Source organism: Thalia democratica, chromosome 2 (assembly GCF_965202585.1).
Source record: "Thalia democratica chromosome 2, ktThaDemo2.hap1.1, whole genome shotgun sequence".
Classification (NCBI taxonomy): Eukaryota; Metazoa; Chordata; class Thaliacea; order Salpida; family Salpidae; genus Thalia; species Thalia democratica.
In genome coordinates this window covers 24,091,636-24,113,880 of record NC_139166.1, presented here as the reverse complement: position 1 = coordinate 24,113,880, position 22,245 = coordinate 24,091,636, and the positions used below count along the sequence as shown (strand labels likewise).

General features: G+C 24.6%; 2 protein-coding genes across 2 annotated transcripts; one reads left to right on the top strand and one right to left on the bottom strand.

Moving 5' to 3' along the window:
• Position 1: 1 nt before the first annotated feature.
• On the bottom strand, positions 2–8,327 carry LOC145849730 (uncharacterized). Its single transcript, XM_082954765.1, has 2 exons — positions 8,226–8,327; positions 2–997 (listed from the first exon to the last, which is right to left on the bottom strand). Exon 2 carries the CDS (start codon positions 975–977, stop codon positions 585–587), a length of 393 nt encoding a protein of 130 aa, XP_082810891.1. The 5' UTR covers positions 978–997; positions 8,226–8,327; the 3' UTR covers positions 2–584.
• Positions 8,328–19,904: 11,577 nt separating this feature from the next.
• LOC145830091 (uncharacterized) lies at positions 19,905–20,826 on the top strand. The gene is made up of 2 exons (XM_082937981.1): positions 19,905–20,160; positions 20,542–20,826. The coding sequence occupies exons 1-2, from the start codon at positions 19,914–19,916 to the stop codon at positions 20,742–20,744; spliced, it is 450 nt and encodes a 149-aa protein (XP_082794107.1). The 5' UTR covers positions 19,905–19,913; the 3' UTR covers positions 20,745–20,826.
• The last annotated feature ends 1,419 nt before the right edge of the window (positions 20,827–22,245 follow it).

The following is a 22,245-nucleotide window of genomic DNA, read 5'->3' as shown; positions in this document are numbered from 1 at the left end:
TAATAATAAAGATTATAAATCAAATTTGTTCATGCTTAAACAGATTACTTAAGTATTATATCATAATTAGTGTACATGCAAAGTATAACACTTCTAATACAATCAAGTATATGAATAACTTAAATTTTAAAGTATAGTTACCCCTATTATAAAGGTATTTTTAAAAAGGTATCTAGAATATTTTTTTACCTAATGAATGCATTATGTAAATTTATGAAAACACAATACAAAAAAAAAAATTCTTATTTTGAAACAAGTTTAATACATTGTAATATTTAAGTTAGCATAAAATTAAATCAGTCATCCTTAGTTTTATCATAATTGTAAAATAACTCTGTTTTTAGTTCTCCTTTTTTTGGCGGGATCGCAGGGATTGTTAGATCAGGTCTGTAATATTGGTGTACAACTTCAGCTCCTGCCACTGTAGCTAAGATATAGGAGCATACAACTTTAACGTACTTAGTTCTTGACAACCCAAACGGCATGTTCGTTGTTTTTAGAATAAATTTGTCTGCGAAAATTTTGTTTTTACAAGTTTTCCAATTTCACTTCTCCTTGAATCTCAACTTGAGCTTTTATGGATCTTAAACTTCAACTGAAGTTTCTGATGAAACTTTTTCAATTTCAATAGGAGTTCCTGGTATTTTTTTTTCAGTTTGAATAGGAGGTTCTAACACCCTTGACTGAACTTCTTCTACAGTTTCAACTGGAGCTTCTACCTTAGTATCCTTTATTTCTTCAGTACTGAGTTCTTGTGGAAGAGACTTGTGTAGAACCTTCCACCTTTTTTCTGACTCTTTTCTTCTTGCAACGTCGTAAAATGTCTCTCCCTTACCAGCCAGAGGAGCTTTGATCATAAACAACTCGATTGCGGCACCAAACAAAAATGAGTGTGGCAAAAATTTGTAAGGGCTGTTTGATGATTTGGATGCAATGTAATCAGAGACTTTGTAGAAGGCTTGACGGAAATAGCTCATACCAAAGCTAATTAAACATTCTGTTAAAAATTTGTGTTTATGATTATGCACTTATTATCTTATTTATAAAATATTTTTTAACTTTGTTAATATTATGTTTATAGAGAAAAAATTAATTCTTTCTGTCAAAGACTTAAGAAAACATATAAGTAGAATGAAAACTTTAAAATATTTAATAGTTTTTGATCAATTTTTTTTGGGTTTGATTTTTATATTATATATATATATAGAAAATAATGTGATTATATAAACTTAATCACTTTCCATAGAGCACACTTTAAGTGCTTTTAAATAAATTATTAAGAAAGTTCGATATTTAAAAACTAGAACATTTGCTTAATAAAAACTATTTTATGCATATATTATAAACAGGGTTGCCATTATTTAAGGCAAAAAATAGTCTGAGTTACCAAAATAGAGCCTGAGTCAGCTTAAGTTTAAAAAAACTTTTGTGCTTTTGGCACAATTATCTTTAATTTAGTGTCAACAGAAAAATCTTGGAGGTAAAGTTATATATTTGAGTATATGCACAATCAGTCTTATTCATACTATATTTCATACTAATCAGCTATTTTCAGTATGTCATGCAACTATAAACACAACTAAGACATTAAAAGATACTTTCAATTATTAATTTATAATTTAAAAATAACTGTAAAAAAAAAATATTTTGAGTAACTTAATGTGAACACTGTTTTTTGGTGGTCAAGTGTGTAGTTGTTTAGGATGTTGGGAACCACTGTTTCTGGTTTATACTTACTTATACTTTGTTTAAAATAAAGAGCAGGGACTTATACATATATATTTATGCATATATAAATATTTTTTAGTTAAATTGACAAGTTAAATTGGAGTTAAATACAAGCTAAATACAAATAAAATTTTAGTAGCAAAACATGTTTAATGAACTTAAGCTTTACTGAGGATTATATGAAATAGAAATATCTCATACACGAAACAGCTTTATAAAACTGTTGTTTATGATATAATGAAATAAATGTTTATACATATATAATATACACTCTGAGCATGGCAGAAAATTGAACCTAATAATAAAATAAACTTTAGAAAAACTTTAATAAGGAAAAAGTAGAACATAAAACAACTACAAAATACCAGAATATTTAAGTCAGTTTAATAAATCAACTTGAAACTCTAAAAAACACTTGCTAAGTTGCTTGAAAAATCTTATAACTAGCTGGAGCTTCTCAAAAAAAAACTAGCCTGGGTTAGACTGTTATTTTTTGCAGCTCAAGCTAGCCTGAGTATGTAGCAATCCTAATTTAGCAAAACATGGTTTTACTGCACTTTTAAAACATAAATTAATTAAAAAATATAAAGTAAATATATGTCAAAAAAATTATCAAAATAGTAAAAAGTATGAAATTAATTTACAATCAGAAAACTATTTAAGTATATTTATTTGTTATCAGCAATGAATGAAATAATTTTCATTTTTTTTTCTTTTAAATTTAATTATTTTGAGTAAAATAGAATTAGCTGTTCATAAAATATAAGGCAACTTGAAAATTAAAGTTGATTCATATTGATTGTAATTCTTAAACTAGGCTATCTTTTAAATTTAAAAATTACTTTAAAAAATACAAGTAAAAAAAATTAAAACAGTTACTATGTTATTTAATAATAGTTTTTAAACTTTCAATCAAACATTTTTTCAACTTGAAACATCTGGTCAAGTTGTTTGTTCTAAAAAGTTAAATCAATTACAATTATTACTACAAAGAAAGTAAAATAAGATATCAAATGTAAAGCTAAGTTTTTTTTAAGATACTAGTAATACTTATTACGCAGGATAGAGGTGAAAAAATAATTTCATATTTTTTGATCAAATTCTTAATTAAAACCAATACAAAAATATATAAACAAAGACATGGAATTATGTGAAGTTTTAAATCTTAATTTTATACAGATTATAACAACAGCTCTTTGGCTGGATTCAATCATATAACTTCCATTGCACTATTTAACCTATATATGTATGATCGATGTATATGCAATTAACAGCTCTATAAGCAAAATACTTGTATCTTTACCAGTTAGCAAATACACTAGTGAGATCATAGAAGATTTGATTTTTCCCAAAAACTCAATTAGACCCTGAAAAAAAAAATTAGTTGCAAAATATTTTTTTTAAAAATTACATTAGCAAAAAGCTGTTTATTGTGATAATAAACCTTCTTCTTATTATGAGCATGTTTATATTAAGTTTCCTGACTTTTCCTGACATTTTTTCAAAAACTCCCTTTTTTCCTGACTTTTGTCAATATTTCTCATTTTTCCGGATTTTCCTGACTTTGTGGCAACCCTGAATATGTAAGCAAAGAAAATTACTACCACTAAAAGTATTTTTAAGTAAAAATAAAGCAAATCAATACAAACATTTTAAAAGTTGAGTTGAACAAGTAGAAAAGATATAAATTATTTTTAATAAAATTAAGTATTTCTATTCAGAGTTTCCACAGATTGAGCTGAAAAAATTTCCTGACTTCTTTTAATCAAATTCTTAATTACAATCGTTTCAAAAATGCATAACCAAACACTTGTAAGGTTTTAATTTATTACAAAAACTCAATAAGGCCCTGAAAAAAGATGAATGAAAAAAAAAATTTTTAGAAAATAACATTATAAAAATACAGTTTTTTAGTGACGATAAACTTTCTTAATAAGAGCATGTCTATATCAAATTTCCTGACTTTTGTCTTTTTTTTTCAATTTCCTGATTTTCCTAACTTTGTGACATCTGTGTTTGTTTTATAAAATGAGTAATTAAATTTGATAATTTTGTAAAAACAAATACTTTGTAAACTATAAAGGTATTTTAAAATTGCTTTTTTTCTTCAGTATGTATGTCCATTAGGGTAACCTCTGACAGGGAAGCCAAATATTTTTGGAAAATTTTTTCCAGGTTTTCATAAGGACACATTTAGTTTAAAGTTAAGTTTAATATAAGAAACTGGGTTAAGTAGTATAAAACTTTGAAAAGATACTCTAAAGCTACTTTAAATAAGTTTTATATTAAAAAAAATGTTTGATGATGACAATTTTTTTTATCTTTACTATAGATTTTTGGAGTAAAATCGAAATTTCACTACTTAATCATGTTAAAATTGTTGAAAATTCCAGGTTTTTTTTTTATTTCTCAAATTCTAGGTTTTTCCAAGTTTTTTAGCCTAAATTGTTAAATTCCAGGTTTTACCAGTTTTTAAGGTTTTTTGGCAACCATGTTTGTGTTTTCAGATGAAAATCACTTACACTTGGCAAATACCCCAAAAACACCCTGTGAAAAATTTTAGATATTTTGAAGAAACTTTTATAATGGCACCATTCATTTATCTGAAGAAAAAACCACCCGGTGCAAACTGTATGGGACCCAAAAAATGTGAAGTTTTTAGCTGGAAGTTTTTTTTACATGTGGTAATCATCACAAAAACACATTGTTCACAACTTAAGACTATCTAAAAAGTGTTTTATAGAAGCACTTCTTGCTTTCATTTAATTTCTATCTACTTTTTGTAAGTTTTCTTGAATTTTCAGTTTTTTAATCAAGAAGTGCCTCTATTAAACTTTTTTTTTAATTTGTCTTAAACTGTGCACTGTGTGCTTTTATGATAATTGCGAGATTTAAAAAACTTGCAGCTAAAAATCATAACATTGCATTTTTTAGGTCCTATACAGTTTGCATTATGGTGGTTTTCAGATAGTTGAATGGTGCCAAGGTGAAAATTTTATCAAACCATCTAAAATTTTGCACAGGGTATTTTGTGGTATTTGCCAAAAATAAGGACTTCAACAAACAAAATCAACTAAAACTTTCATTTTTTTATTATTTGAAGAAGGTAGAAAGATATCCACTTTTTATAAATCAAATTTAAAAAAAAATTACTTATATATACAAAAAAATTTTTTAACAAATTTACAAACTTTTTATAACATGTTTTATCAAATCAACATAAAGTACTAGTCAAACTTAAATTTTAAAATCTAGTAGTTAAAAGTACTTGATAACCTATTTTTGTAACTTGATAATTTTTAGACTTCTAATTAATTTCATTTTTCTAATTCTTTAGGATACTTTTTAAAAAAGAGAAGCCATAACTTTTAACCTTTTTCAGAATATTTATTTGTATATTTCAATCATACTTAGATATAATTAGAAAATAAATATTATTTAAAATTTAATGAATTCTAACAGAATATTTAGCTTTGATCATTAATTTATGTTTATCAAAAGTTTGAGTCATTTATAAAACTGGAGTTACTTATATCTTTAAAAGAAGAGCCAAATTTTCAAGCTTGCTTTACGTTTTTAGTTTTTTAGTGTTTCTAAAAATTTGAATTAATTTATGGGTAAAGGACTCAATGTAAAAAATTTATGTTTTGGTTTTCATTTTGAAATTAAATAAATAATCATTTAAAACATATATAACTTTTTTTTTAATTTTAAGTGGTAAAAAGTATTACTTAAAAATATAATGCCTTTTATTCAAAAATTAAAAAAAAAATTAATAAAACATCTTAATAAATCAAAAATTCTCAAAATTTATTTAGATTAAATAAACTTTTGTATTCAATGTTCATATTTTTAGTTAATACACAGAGATTAGAAATACTTTGAATTTAATTTACTATCTTTTCTTTAAAGAATAATTTTTCCTAAGTTATATCTCCCTTGTAAAAATATTTTCTATAATCTTTAATCAGCAGTATTCAGGCAGTAGAGCAACATATCCTACACCAATTGAGATGATTTAATTTACTTTTATTTAACAAGATTGTCGCACTTTTTCAAACCATCAAAATTTTATATATTTAAATTGCGTCTTAAATGTAAGAACTTAAGCCATTTTAAGAATTAAATCAAGATTAAGAGACAACATAAAATAGTTGAAAAATTTTAAATTTTTATATAGTTATTATGTAGTTTTAAGATACATTTCATTTAGTTTATAGGTTCTTAAAAACATTTAAGTATAAAAACATCATTGATATTTACTAAATATTCTAATTAAATGCAACACAAATCAGGTGTTATTCATCTCAAAAATTTGAATTATATCTATACAAAACTTAAACAAACTATCAAAAAAGATACTCTGCAGGTATCGATTTACTAAACTTTTGATAGTCAAAATAATAATTAAAATTATTATATATAATAGTATGATACTTAATTAATATATATGCCAAATATTATTTTTAATTTAGATATTGAAACTCAAATAAAGTTATACAAATCCTAAAAAGGACTTTTGTCAAGTCAAAAACTTAAAAATTCAAGGATGTTCAAGAACTCAAAGAGGCTGTGGATACATTCAGGGTTCGTGCACGAAACTTTTTTCATTTAGCCTGACTGAGACCAATTTAGCCTGACATTTTTTCAAAGTAAGAAAAATCCTCTTTAGAAGTCATTTTAGGTATTATGGGGTTTTGATTAGTACTATTGTAGTCTCCGACTTCAACCAGCTTTATCTCTAAAACATTTTGAGCTTTAAAAATCTGCAAAAAGCAACTCATAGCTTAGCTTCAACTCAATAAAATAAGACTAAATTGTGAAAAAGGTGATTGACCCCCATATGTCCTTAACATAACAAATTCTGTGATAATTTTTAAAATAAGTGTTATATCTAATCTATTACTAGTGTAAAAATTTAATACATATTACTAAACACAAATTGTTCAATTTAAGCACTAAGTAAAAGTTAAATTTAATTTAACAATAGCACAATTTAAGCACACTTTAAGCACTTTGTAAAAACATTATAACCAGAAGATTTATAATAAAACGAGGTGCAACGTGCATTGTCAGGTTTTATTAAAGTTTAAAATGAAACGCTTACACGAGTATTAAAATTCAAACAAACAGCTAAGATGTTGAACTAAACTATAATGTTTAAACTGTATTTTTTCTATGAATTTTCATAATTATTACATATATAATCTACTAAAAACAAAATGATGAAGATTCTTGAAATTTTTTAGAGATTCAACAAAATGTTTTAAGCATTTATTTTTACAAATACTGACTGATTTTGTCGTTATTGACTAAATCTTTAATTAGAAATAAATTCACATTTCAATTTGATCTAAAAAAGATTTCTCTTTTTTTTAATCAAACATTTTCTAGCATTTGAACTGAGAAAAACTGAGATTCTAAAATTTTTAAATAAAAAAACTGATTTAGCCTGACTTAGCCTGATTTAGCCTGACGCGCACAAACCCTGTACATTACTTTTTTAAACTTGATATCTTGTTTTAAAACCTACACTTTTTTTAACCGTAAAGTATTAAAAGTTTTAAGTTAGAAATAGAACATAAAATAAAAGTTAATAATGACACAGTGCCAATAGGTAATTTTTGTGTGAATAAAAACATTTATTTAATGCACTGTTAACTATTTGAGCAAAACTCAATTAACTAAAAAAAAAATTAAAAAATTAAACTTTTTTTTAAAACAGTAAAAACTTGAACCTCGTAGAATACAAATTCATTTAGGACCTGAGTCAAGTTGTGAATGGTAAATAAACTACTCTTCTTTACACTTTTTAATACTTTTAATGACTAAATTTATGTAATCAAGGGCATAGGGGGGAGGGGTAAACACCTTTTTTTTGAAATTTGATCTTATTTTATATAGTTTTTACTAAGCTACCAGATGCTTTTTATAGATTTTAAAAATTCAAAATAATTTTTGAGATAAAGCCGGTCAAAGTTAGAGGCAACAATAGGAACCTTATGGGAGGCGCAAACTAAAACCGCAAATAACTAGAAATCACTAAAAATTTATCTCCTTCTACGTTTTTTGAGATAACTACCTCAAACTTTCAGGAAATGTTCCTTGCAATATTTTAAAATATCTGTCAGAAATAATTTAAAAAAGGTTAAAAAATTAAAATATTAAAAATAAACAAAAAAAAATTTTTAGTTTGAGGCAATTATCTCAAAAAAAGTATAAGAAGATAGATTTTTAGTAATTTCTAGTTATTTGCCGTTTTTGTTTGCCTCTCCCATAAGGATCCTATTGTTGCCTCAGACTTTGACCGGCTATATCTCAAAAATTATTTTGAATTTTTTAAATCTGTAAAAAGCATCTTGTAGCTTAGTAAAAACTATATAAAATAAGATCAAATTAAAAAAAAAGGCTATACCTAAGATCCTTTCTTACCTTTAATTTAATTCTTATAATATCCAATGTAAGTTTCAAAATTTAGTTTAGCAGGTCAGACTTACATACTTAGGGGTTGCAGTTTTACTTTTTGCAGGCTGCATTCCATTTACTTTGCCCACCTCTAGTTTTCACTATTTGGTAACCACATTTTATAGCACAAATCTACAGGTTAATTGAACTAGTTTTAATGTATCCACACAAACAGATAAACTTCACATATAAGCGAATGTAAAAAAAGTTTTTAGTAAAAACTTATACAACTTATATTTTATACAATACCAGGCGAAATAAATTTTGCTTACAGTCAGACAAATAATTTTTATATTAACCAGAGGTCAAAATAATACAATTAGGGTTGCCTGAATATTTTTGAAAATGTTTTCCTTATTTCTGACTTTCTTTTAGATTTTTAAAAGTTCAAGTTTTCTTGTCCATTTTTAGTTCAAAATTTAACTTGAGGTAAAAAACTTTATTAAATTGTGTGAAATTACTTATAAAATACTGTAATGCTACTTTAAAAGTCTTTAATAAAAATTAAAATTCTGAATTAAATCAAAAAAAAATGAACCTTTATGGTAGAATTTTAGTATCTAACCACATTTTCACAATTTAACAGGTAAAAAATATTTATAATTTTAGGTTTTTCTAGGATTTAAGTGATTTTTCTTCAAAATACCAGTTTTTACAAGGCTTTTTTTTAATTTCTTGAATTCTAGATTATTTTTGCATAAATTATCAAGTTCTAAAATTCTAAGTTTACAATTATATTCATAACTTTCTATTTAATAAACTTTTTTTTTTTGAAGAAAATGACAACTGAGGATCTTACTAATTACTTATTTAGTGAAAAATTGATTAAAATAAATTCAAAAACCAATAAATAACAATTTTTTATAGTCTTCAATCTAAGATTAGATAATATATTTTGTATGTCATTTTTTTTATTAACTTTAATACAATTAATTACATATTTTTATTAAATGACTTTTGCTCTTATATTAAACAGGGTTGCCAAATTTTTTTGGTAAATTTTCTTAAGGTTTTCAAAATTTCCTCCAGGTTCTTAAAATTGCACACTTTTGAGTCTATTTTTAGTTTAAAGTTAAGTTTAAGGTTAAAAACTGTGTTAAGTAACATAAAAACATTGAGAAGATGCTGTAAAGCTGTTTTTTAATAAAAAAAAATTGATGATGACAAAAAAAAATATCTATATGGTATATTTTTTGTTTCAAATCAAAATATTCTATTTGACATGTTAAAATGGTTAAAACCAGGTAAATAAAATTTTTCCAAGGGTTTTTAGTGATTTTTGTTCAAAATTCCAAGTTTTTTTATCAAACTTTCTCAAATTCTAGGTTTTTCCAGGTTTTTTAGCCTAAATTATCAAATTCCAAATTTTCTAGGTTTTTTGGCAGCCCTGATGTTAAAATTGTTAAAATTCCTGGTTTTTCAGGTTATTTGGCAAACCTGATCAAAATTTAATTGAAGTATTATATTTGAATAATTTTTTATAGAAAAAAGGAAATTAGCTTTTGAGATGTATGATAAACTTTTTAGAGAACTTAATGACTATATGGGCTAGGTATAGAAAGCCTCTAATTTCTCATCTAGAATTTTATTATAAGTTTTAAAAAGAACCAAGAATTTCAAAAATTTGTTTTTTAAGAGCTAGAGACAACAAATTTTCAGAGGATATTTTTTTATAATTTAAATTTCTTTTGGGGTTAAAGCTAAAACTCTAAAGAAAAGAAAAAAGAAAGAAAAATAAAAAGTTAGAGTTAAAAAATTTAAAAAAAAAAGAGGTTGTTCAAAAAAATTTCAATCTACTTTTTTATGGTAGAACAACTAAATATTGTTGGTTGACTTATTATAAAATATTAAAGATACATTTTTTGTAAAATAGTCTTTTTACTCATTTTAAGTTATCAACTTCTATAAAAATCCTATTAAACTCAATAACTTTGAATTTTTTTATATAAAAAATTTACATTGAATTTTGTTAAAAAGTAAAAAGTGTCAGATGACTAAGTTTACACTACAAATTCACTATTTTTCATATTAACAATAAGTATGCTCTATTTATAACAAAATTCAAACAAGTACTGTTTGGTGTAAAAGTTATCTACAATGGTTCATTTATTATGTAACTTTGGGTTAAGTGAGTTGGGGATAAAGATATAAACTTTATATACTAATAAGTTTTAATAAATTCACACATTTTATATTGCATAAAAACAACTTTTAGTTAAAATTTATTATTAAAATTTTTTTTCATATTTTCTTAAATACATTTCTTTTAATATATAAATGTTGTTGTGAGTTATAAAAGCATTCTTAAGCCCACTGTAAGTAAGATAAACATAAAACTAAACAATTAGGGTGAAATAAATAATGAAAATTAAAAGCTGACTAAAAAACTATACTATAAGAGTTTAATTTAAATATCTAAATATTTATTTTTTAAATTCAAAGAGAAATAGTTATGTTTTATAACATTACTTAATGTTTGTAATTTTGCGTATATCCAGAAAGCTTTTTAAATAGTTCAGCATGAACATACTTTCAAATTTTCTAATAAAATTCATCATTTAAATAAAAAGAACAATATCAATTTTAATTTCAGTTAGGACTATTTTTGGTCTCTTCTGTCAGTTTATCTGGTGAAGCATGTTGCTTTTACTCATGAAAGTGTATTACTCAAGATTCACAAACTAAATAAGAAGTTTCTATGTGTGAGGTAAAATAAGTTATTTAGTAGCAACTAAAAAAAACATAAACATTAAAGGAAAAAAAATAATTAAATCAAACTAAAATCAAAAACTTAAATATTTAAACTTACAGTGAATAAAATTTTGACTAAATAAATGAAAGTTTTTTTTTTCGTCTACAAAAAGATTATAGAAATTGCTTAATAAGTTCTAATTTAAAACTTAAAGTTAAAGTTTTTTTTTACAGATTTGAAAGAAGCTATTTTAGTTACGAAAGCAAAAGTGAATTAAACAAGAATTTCTTCAATGAATAATATATTAAAAGCTGTTTTGTGAGGAGGACAGCACCACAGTGCACACCATGATAGACAAAAATAAAAACTCCTTAATTGTAGCTTTTTACTCAAGCGCCTATTATTTTTTTATTTTTCTTATTAACATCTTGTAGCTCATTATTCACCAAAAAAATTAATGTCAAAGTAAAATACTTATGACAACTGTGCTAAACATTATCATGTACTGTGCACTGCAGAGAAGAGTTACCAGAGTTCTAGAAATAACAAATTCTGAAAACGGAATAAACTTTCGTTTGCTTTAACTTTGAATTTCATGTTAGATTAACTGCGTGAGTCTTTGCTCAAATAGTTCTTGAAGATATGCTGAACACAGCACAGTAAGTCAAACAAAACTTTTTTTGGACTTAATTAATTACACTGGTCAGCTCTTTTAGCAAAGACTATTGGTAAAAAATATTTTTGAAAAAAAAGCATATATCTGTGTAATGTTGATTAAAAATTGTTTTTATGAATACAAAGTTTTATTCAATTGTAATAAACAAACGCCATAACGTAATAATATATACTTATTTCATGTTCTAATATGTTTTTTAAATTACTATAGATATTTATTTATTTTTTCAGGTAAACATGTGTTGCCTTACTTAGCAAAGATTCGTTAGTATACTTTTATTATGTAAACAAGAACTTGTTATTAATTGTTAAAAATCGAACGTTTAAAGTAAATCAGAATAAATTTTTCTTTTTAATTTAGAACTTTTTTACAACTTGTAAAAATTTCTTTGTAATAAGATATGTGATTAATGTTTTGCAAAGCGGCTGGAAACTTAACAAATACTCACTAAAAAAAGAAGTTAATTTAAATTTTATATATTAACTTACTTTAAAAACAACAAAACTTAGCAAATAGATTATGAGTAAATCTATTTTACGATGAAAATCTAACAGGTTTTAAGATTTTCATTTTTTTCATGACACAACAATACTTAGTTTAATTATTATCAAGTGCATTAAGTTTAAAAGCATTATTATACTAAAAAATAATTTATTGTTGTGTACATTTTCATGTTCATATACTAATCAAATAAAAAAGTTGGGCAACTTCTTTAGTCGATTGGGAATGCGATTAAGGCCTTTTATTCATAAAAGTTAGGTATTTTTTGCAAAACAATCATTTTGATAACAATAAGAAACTAAAAAAAAAAACATAATGTCTACAGAGAGAGCTCTACAAATATGAGATAATAGATATCGAAGTACTGTTTTACACTTACAGTTTATTATAAAAATTAGAAAATAGTCAAAAACATCAAGTTTACAAAACACAAAGAACACTGATAAAAAGTGCAACTGCTTACACTAATAAAATTATAAAATAAAACATCTTTGTAATTATGTTTTGTACAAAAAAAATATCATAATCATTGAGTGTTTAGAATTTTAAGCATTTTTATGTATGTTAACATTTAATTGTCATAATTTTTTTTAATTATTTAAAAACAAAATGTTGTTATTGACAAAATTATGAATATAGTTTCAATTAAAAATAGGTAAATTGTCTGTGTCAACTGGTTAATATTCATTTTGATTTAAAAGGCTTTTAAATCACAGCTAAATGTATATCACACTTTTCAACAATATCACTTTCTATGGTTTTCTATTAAATAGAAAAAAAATCTAGATTCTAAGTTAGGAATCCAGTAGTCACGATTACTACAAAATCTTTTTTTACAGCAAAATAAAATATATATCAAAAATTACGATGACGTACTTAAAGTAAGACCCTTTTTTATATCTTTCTTCATATTAAAACAATTAGAGATCTCTTATTTATAGAAGGACCATTCATACAGATTTATTTTTCCAAAATATTTTTTACAAACAGTTTTTCTCAAAGAGCTAATAAGTGCAATAGCTAAATAAGTCTGAAATAAAAAACAAGTGAAAAGTAGACTTTATTAGTATTTAATCACTAGCTGTTAGTTAAAGCTTGAATTGAAAACTAAATAAATTGCAATCTTGAAACAAACACTATAAGTCTAAACTTTTAATACTCATTAAGTGTATTAATTGTTTTAGCTGATAATTTTTTAAAGCTATTTATGACAAAACAAATTGTATTTATTTTTTCCATTTATAGTACAAAAGTTTGAATTAACATTACAAAACAACTCCAAATTTGTACTGTGAAACTATTCGATCTAAAGTTTAGATAAAAATTACTACTGAGCATTATTTTATTTTAATTAAGCACTTATTTTTTAATTATAAATAAATCTAAAAAATACAAGACTAAAAAATTTAAATTCTTATTTATAAAAATTTCAATAAGGGAAAAAATAAACAGTATTAAAAGTAAAAGTTAACTAATAAAAATTAACTCTAAAGGCCTAAAAAATAGTTAATCAAATTAAAATTAGATATTAATCATTTTATCATATAGTTTAGGAGAAAAACCTACAATATTCAGACTTTTATTATATAAGTTAAGTTGTTTCAAATAAAATAGTAAACGCATTGTTGATTCAGTAAGCTTGTTATAAAAAAAAAAAAAAAATTGTTCAACTTATTTTTCTGAGATTTTTATTTGTAAGTTTTAAAAATAAGTAAAAATTGATTAAAATTTTTATACTCTGACTTTTACTATATTTACAAAATTACTAGAGAAAGTTATTTTTTTTCAAACTTGTTAAAGTTCTATTAAAGTACTAAATACATGTTAAAATAATGTAATACCAAAAAATATATAACATGACAAAACTAGGAAATATGTTATGCAATAAATGTTATTACAATTGAAAAGTTTGATCTATCTAAAACTAATTAATTTTTTTAGTAAACTTCAAGATATTCTTATCCCTAGCCATGAGTCTATAACCAGGAGAGGGCGCCTGGTTACTTTCTAATTCTGGAGCTCCGGTGAAGGGTTAGAACTACTTTCAGCGGCCAATTGTTTGACTGTCGCTCTTGTGAGCCTTTTTATCATTTGTTTAATATGACAATGGGATAGGGGATAAACGTTATAATGAGACGCCATAAATTAGAGTGGAACTCAGTAAGAGTTTATGTATACCTTATATGTCTTATCGCGAGCGTCAACACTAATCTAAAAAAATTAACAAATTCAATATAAATAATTAATTTAAACAAAAGTAATGTTTAATTTCCTTCTAATAGATACAAAATTGGTTGTGCAAATAGTAAATTGTGGTAGATGACTTACATATTGTTCTTTTATTCTTTTAAATACTAAATTTATATACTTAAACACTAATATGAAGTATAAAGTTAAGCTTTCTAATATTTAATGTATTTTTGCTCTTTTTAAGACTAGGCTTAGATACTTGGTTATCAATATATGATAAAAAGTTAAGCTTTTAGCTTTTTATAACAACATATGATATTTCTTTGTTATTTTTAATACTAAGGTTAGCTAATTAAACTAAGGTTAGCTTGTTAAAGAGTGGAGAATTAAGCATCCTAAAAAGTAAAATGTTCTAAAAAATTTTATCAATTTCAAGAATGACGAAAATTAGTAAAACGAGTTTACGATCTCGATCACAACTAACCAGTGTAACTTAAGTAAAATATTGCGTTAAAAACAATTAAAAACATGACAGTAATTAGCACTACTTTATAAACATAAACTACACAAAACGAATTGACACGGCAGACAGTAACAATGTAACCGTCCTCAATAACCGTCCTTGATTGGTTGGGTATTGTTATTGATAAAGCTGCTCTTACATAAGATTATTAAAACGTTTATTTAAGTTTTACAGACGTTGAGATAGAACGTCGGCTTAAATTATATAATAGCACTTACTATAAAAATTATTCTAAAAAACTAGTTATTAGTGCACGTGATTTTTATATACAACAGTTAATAAACACATTGTGAAAAAAGTGAAATAAATGAAATTAGTACAAATGACTTCTAATGAGCTCAGTAGGCCCATATACTGACTACTAAACATTTTCTTGACATGGACAGAAGTAGACTCGACGAGAAAGTTTTCTATCTACACACAAAAACAACAAATTCCTTCTCGGTTGTTCTTAATACGCTTCGCAATACTATCGTCAAGACGTTATTGTTTGTGTTCTCTCCGCGTATCGCGTCTCCCCTGTCAATAATCCAACTCGCGTCTCTCCCGTCACTAATCCCTGTGTGTTTTCATAACAAATTTTAAATTTAATCTCTCAAATTTACTTTACGCTTCTTTTTCTCATTTTCTTTTCTCGTTACGAATCGTGAAGTCGCATAAAACATTGAAATTCTTTAACTTTAACTCTTCGGTAATGATATATAAAACGAACCATTAAATATAATGAGTGCTTCGTTACAACAACACGTGGCTTGTACTTGGTTTAGGGGAACTTTTGAGGCTTCTCACCCAGGATGTAGCGATGACAGAAGTAAAAAACACGTTAACTGGTTTAACTTGCAACGTAAAACTCTGTACATCCGATGAAACGCGAAAAAAGCACCAAGCCAAATTCTGACGATTAAAATCAAAAATCGCCTGAATTAAGGAAATTTTGTCCTTATAGACGCTTATGATTCCGAGAGAATGGGCTTTTCTTTTGGCAATTATTTTTCTTTTTTGCAGAAACTTCCTATAAAGTAATCAAGTGACATGGAAAACTCCCAAAATGGAAATGCATCATTTTTTTAAAGGCGACAAAGTTACAAGTATTTGAATTTTTTTTTTCTTGTTATTTAAAAAGGACAGCCGCACGTCGTTGTCCTTACAAGTCAATTATTTTAGTACTTGTGTGTTTTAGAATGATGTGATTTTATATACAATAGAATAATTTTACAACAGATTATAAATACATTTGAAATTAGCAAACCAACAGAAAAACCCACTACCGAGGTAACCATGTCATGGAATTGCGACCACCATTACCATGATCACAGTACAACCAAGTGTATAAAATATGAAAACTGTTAATTCAATTGTTTTGATCGGAAGCGGCAGTCAAAAAAGTAGAAATATTATAATCAAACATGACACATCTACGAGCTTATTGTTAGATTTGTTTATTTTTTTCGTAAATAAATTATGGTATAGCTTCCAAAAGTTATTTAGATTTACTTTAATTATATTTCATTATATAAATAATTTATATTTAGTAATATACAAACAAAAAACTTTTGATTTCGGTAGATTGCAATACCCTTAAACATTTATTTTATACAATAAGATTTGAAATTTTGTCTCATTTAATACTTTTTAACAACATGTGAAAACCGATTTCAAGCTTCGAGATAAAATACTTGTAAACATATCACAACTAAAAAGTAAACACTTATTTCATTAATTGAATTAAAGTAAAAGTTATTTAGCAAAATTAGAGTAAAAATAAAGATTAGATTATAAGACTAGTGTATGTTCATCAGTTGACCTGAAGCTATAAGGTTGATGTTATAACTAACTTTGATTTTGGTATTTTGTCTTTACAATATACTTGTTTTTTGTAAGTCGAAAATGAATTATGACTTAACATTAGCTCTAATTATAAGTGCTACAACCATCTTTAAATACCATACTGATTGTATATAATACCTTAACAATTAAATACAGTAACCTCTCGCTTATTTACGCACATCGTGTCCACAGAAAAAGTGCGTAAAGATACGAGAGATCGTAAAGATACGAGAGGTACCAAATATACTTACTATAATGGCTGTTTTTTGATAATGCTTGTAGTTAAAAGCAGACTGAGGACTTTTCCACTTATAACAATTTGTTTACCTAATTTGTAAATATGAAAACAAAAGATAAAACTGTACACACAAAAAAAGGATTAAATTTTATACAAAATAATAATACTCGTAGAAAGTTTTCTACTAATTTTAATAATAAGTAGATTTTATCTTTGCTTGTATCTGACTTATTTGATACTTAACAATTATATTCTTTTCTACTTAACAAATTGCTGTGCAAGGCAAGTATTACAGAAGAAGAACTTAAACTAAAATAACGTCAAATGAAAATTAGTTATATGTTTACTAAAAAGATACAATCGAGATTTGTGTGAAGTGTAAGCTCTATATTTAAAAAGTATCACTGCTACTTTTTGCTAGGAAGTTTCATTAGATTTCTTTTTAAGATGTTTATTCATATATAGGGCAAGAGTACTGTATTATTTGTTTGTGTTACAAACTCTCATTATTTCATTATACTTTCATTATTTAACACAGTCATATTTCTTTCAAAATTTTAATTTAATCACTTATTGCTAACAAAATTTCTGATATACTGAGGTATAACTAAATGTTTATCAATAAGTCAAGGAACATAAGTTTACAAAGTATAAAGATATAGAGAGGTGAGTTAGTATTTAAAAACATATTTTACATTAAAAATATACAATAAACCTAATTTGTGCAATATTAAAGCAAACTAAAATTTTCATTGTTTGAATTTTTTAGAATTCTAAAATGCGTAACTAAACGAGAGTGCGTAACGTCATGAGTACGTAAAGATGCGAGAGGATACTGTGAACGAGCACCAAGTTAGTGAAAATGTCTCATTTAAATTATTTACTTATATAAAAGTTTCCGAGTTTTAAAACTAAAAAAAAAGCTTTGTAAATTTGTTTGTAAAATTTTAAACAACTTGAAAATAAGATTACATGATTAAAAACAATCTATCCAAAAATGCTCAGTTAAGTAAATGGAGTATATTAAAAAAAAAAACTTGCAAGATATGAAAAATTAGATAAAAAAAACAAAACTAGTTGTTAAAACTATAAGTATTTAAATGGCTTAAAACTTAGAACATTAATTTAAATGTTACTGAGTTTTTTATTTTTTATGTGCTTGATTTTTTTTCTAGTAGATAAAACAATATTTTTACTAAACATAAAAAAACAGTTTTTCTAAAAAAAATTTGGCAGAGGCAAATTAAAATATTACAACTCTATAAAACAAAAAATTACTACTCACTGTCTTACTATTCTTATGCATTATTATCATTTTTTAAAAATAAAGTTTACTTAATTTTTTTGTGTGTTTAAAACTACCAATAGCTATTTTGAAATTGACTTTAAACTAACTTCAATTTTCTGACACGTTATATTTTTTTTTTTACGTAAATATTTTTGTTTGTATGAAACTTTAAGTATCTTAATATGATTTTAAGTTTTAAAAAAATCTGACCAAAGTAAACCTATTTGTTGTATATCTTATCGTTGATTATAAACATTTTTGTAAATGAAAAAAACTATTGTAAAGTATTTTGTTTTACAGTGATTATAAAATCAAAAAAAAAATTGATAATCTGTGACTAACTGTAATGCTTGTTTGTCGCTTGAATTAAATTTAAATTAAGTATCAAAAAAAATGAATTTTTACAAATTCTGTTTTCAAAGTTTACATTGAGTTGTGAAAAAATACTTAAAATTGTTTTTTGTTTTTTAAAGATTAGTTTACTTTTATTTTGAAATAAACTATTAATTATAACTAAGATAACATGCAATACGTAGATGTTACATAATCTAAATATGCTTTTGATTTATTGCTTTAAATTTTTCATCAAAATTACCAAAAAAAAGATAAGTTTAAGAAAATAAATAACTATTCAATATCAATGAACTGCGTTAAGTTTTATATGTTAGGAGTATTAAGTTAGATACATTTATAGGATACTATTCAAATTAACATTTGAAAAGTACATTTTACAAATAAAAAATTTATTATTAAAAGCTTTTAATAAACTACAATGTTTATGTAGAAACTTTTTTATTCTTATTGCTAAACTTAAAAAAAAAAAAAAATTAAGAAAAAAAAATATTTTTTTTTTCAAAGCATCTCTTGAACATGGCTATACTGTTTAAACACTGAGCTTTTTTAGCATAACTGTTGTTATTTAAAACACCAGTACAAAAGCTTTGTTTGCTCTTCTTTTAGTTTACTCAGAGCTGTTTAACTTTGTTACTGTAAGAAAAATAAGTAAACTTAATTGAAAAATTTGCAGTTTTAACTTATATGTATACTACTATTATCAAAATTATTTATTGTTTTTATTTTATTTAAATTTTAGTTATAATTTTTTATTTAAATTTATTAATTTTTATTGCACCTACTATAGATTTTGAAAAGTATTTCAGATTTCGCTACAGCTACGCTACCATTATTAGAATATTTGTTCGCTCAAGCGATAAAAAGTATACACAACTGTAAAGCAGTTTCTAAAAATACGTTTTACTAGAGGCTTTTCTATTCAGATAGCAGTAAACTTCAAAGTTTTTTCTATTAGGCTAAAACGGTATTATACAAACTTACTTAAAGTTTTATTTTAAAAAGTACTAAGTTTTGAAAAGTTGAATAAGCGAAACGTTATTAAAACAAAATTCAATTCATTAAAGTTTTGTTTTGGTTTTATTGTATAATTTGAAAATATTTTTAAATAGTTTCTTTTTTAATTAATAACTTTAAAAATAACCTAAGTTAAATTAAAAGAGAAAGATATAAAATAGTTAATTAGACTAAAAATAACTTTTTTAAATTAGTTTATACTTTTATTAGTGTAAAGAGTTTTTTTTTATAAAGTTATGAACTTATTTATTGGCTTAAGTTTTAACTATAATATTTCATCTTTTTATCAATACGATAAAACAAGAAAATATTGTTTTGACTATAAAATTTATTATTGCATACACTTTCGATCCACTAAAAGCTACAACCCAGTTTTAAACAATAGCTTTTTTGCATTTTAGCTTTTACTTATATAAAATGAGCAGCAAAACCGCAATCGATCCTCCAAGTTATGAACAAGCAATAGGTTCAGCAAAAACTACTGTGGAAACTGAAACTGGCTGCAACTCTTTTCCGCAAGTTCAGTCAACATCAAGAAGTTCCTCCCTCCTTCCAAAACCGTCGGAGTTGGCTCAAAGAAGAACAGAAGAAATGGTCAGAAACCAATTGCAGCAATTAACTGAAACTCGATTTTTAAGGGAACAGAACTCTCGCTCAAACCCATGTAAGTTGTTGATAGTTTTGTGTAATTTCTTCTGTTTTATTATTAGAATTTGATTGCGAAGTGTTTGAAGTATATTTTTTATGAAAATATTTATAATTTATCCCAATTGCATGAAAAATATTTTATAACTATAAAAAGTTTACGTGTAATTTATAAATTAATTAGGAACTACTGTGACAAATTAAAATTGCTTTAAAATAAAAAAATAAAAATTATTAGTTTATCAGTTTAAAATTTATTGGTTGTTAGTTTTTAAAATAATTATCGAAACTAGTTGATTAACTAGTCAAAACTAATTGAAGCTTAGAGTAAATAATTTATATTTGATAATTCTCATAGATAAGTCTTGTGCAAAAAATAAAATAATTAAAATTCTCAAAGGCCCACCAAGTTATGAAGAATCTACAAGAGACAACGTTGTAGAAACTGGAGTTGAGCGCAACTTCATATTATTTTTTCAGTCAACACAAGAAACACCGTCCCTTCTTCCTAAACCATCGAGTTTGGCACAAAGAAGAACTGAAGAAATAGTGCGAAATCAGTTGCAGCAATTAACTGAAATTCAAAACTCAAATACTAAATAGTTTTTTCATTAATCGTATTTGGAAAACTTTCTCATAGGTAGTTTGTCCAATAAGTTATACTTTTGTTTGTTTTTTTAAGTTGAATAAAGTAATTATTTTTTTTTTTGTGTTATAAGCAATGACTGTTTTAGTTTTTAATTAAATTGCTTACAAATATTTTTTCAGTTTACTGTACTGTCTATAGTGTGAATATTTTATTGTTATAAAAGATACATAAACAGATTTTGTCAAGTCTTTTATAATTTATGAAGTAACATATTAAGTAAAAATGTTAAAAACAATTTTAAAATGCAAGCATTTCTGTAATTTTAATAAATTTTTAAAATTGCAAGTCAATTTTTTGTAAGCAAGATCCTCATCTTGAAATACTTTAGCTTTAAATATAAGACCATACAAAAAAAAGTTGTTTTTTTCTAGCCAATTTTATCACATGCCATGATTTAAAGACGTAAACAGAGTTTTACATAACATTTTTTTTTTCTAATAACAATACAAACATTTATGTGATTAAAAAACTAATAAAGATATAAAACACAGCCTTTTAGAAGTATAAAATTCATTTGATAAGCTTAATGCTAAGCAGTTTTTATATTCAAAACAGATCTATTTTTATTGTAAAACATGATAATTACTGTTAAGTACTGTTCAAATTTCTTAATCATAATTGTTTGGTATAATCCAAATGTTAATCAATTTTATTTGTCCTGTTTTATTTCAGTTCTCAAAAAGTTATAGCTTATTACTTAATTTAACTCCTTTTAGTTATTCTAAACACTTGTTAATTATTCTTAGCAGGTATAACTTATACCGTATAAGTAGCAATTAGAAAGTTAAAGTTGTTATATTACGAGACGATGTTTCAATGTAAATACATAGTTAAAGATTTGCAAAGTAGTTTCTAAAATATATACGCTTCATTTATGTTGTAAAAGCTTTTTGGTAAAGTAACGATAACTTTTAAGTTGTTTACACAAAAAAAAAAAAGTTGTTTTCTGTTTAATAAATCTGTAGTTTTTTTATAACAATGCATGAAAAGAACAGTTTTAAACGTTAAAACTAGGCTTAATTTTTTTATAAAACCTAAAGTTTTTAGGAACTAACAGCTGGTTTAAGTTAATACTTGTTACTAAATAAAAAAATGTTTTAACGTTTATATTTATATTCATACTTTGTTTTTTACTTTTGTAGAGATTTTTCTACCACTCTATTTGATAATTTATCATTTTTTTACAACTTAAAAAAAGTTAAAGTATTTAGCAGTAAAGTAGATAACAAGTTTAAGTTTACGCTTAAGTAATATTTCTATAAAAGCTTTGCTTCAACTTAAAGTTATTACTAACTGAGGTAAATAAACTGTTAAAACGTTCAAAGATAAGTTACTCTGTAAAATAATAGGTTTATTTTTCAGTCTAACTTGGGTTTGCGATTCGAAAATCTAAAATTCTTTTTTTGCACCCATGTCCTTGGAACGAAATTTTTTTTAGCATATATTTACCTTCGT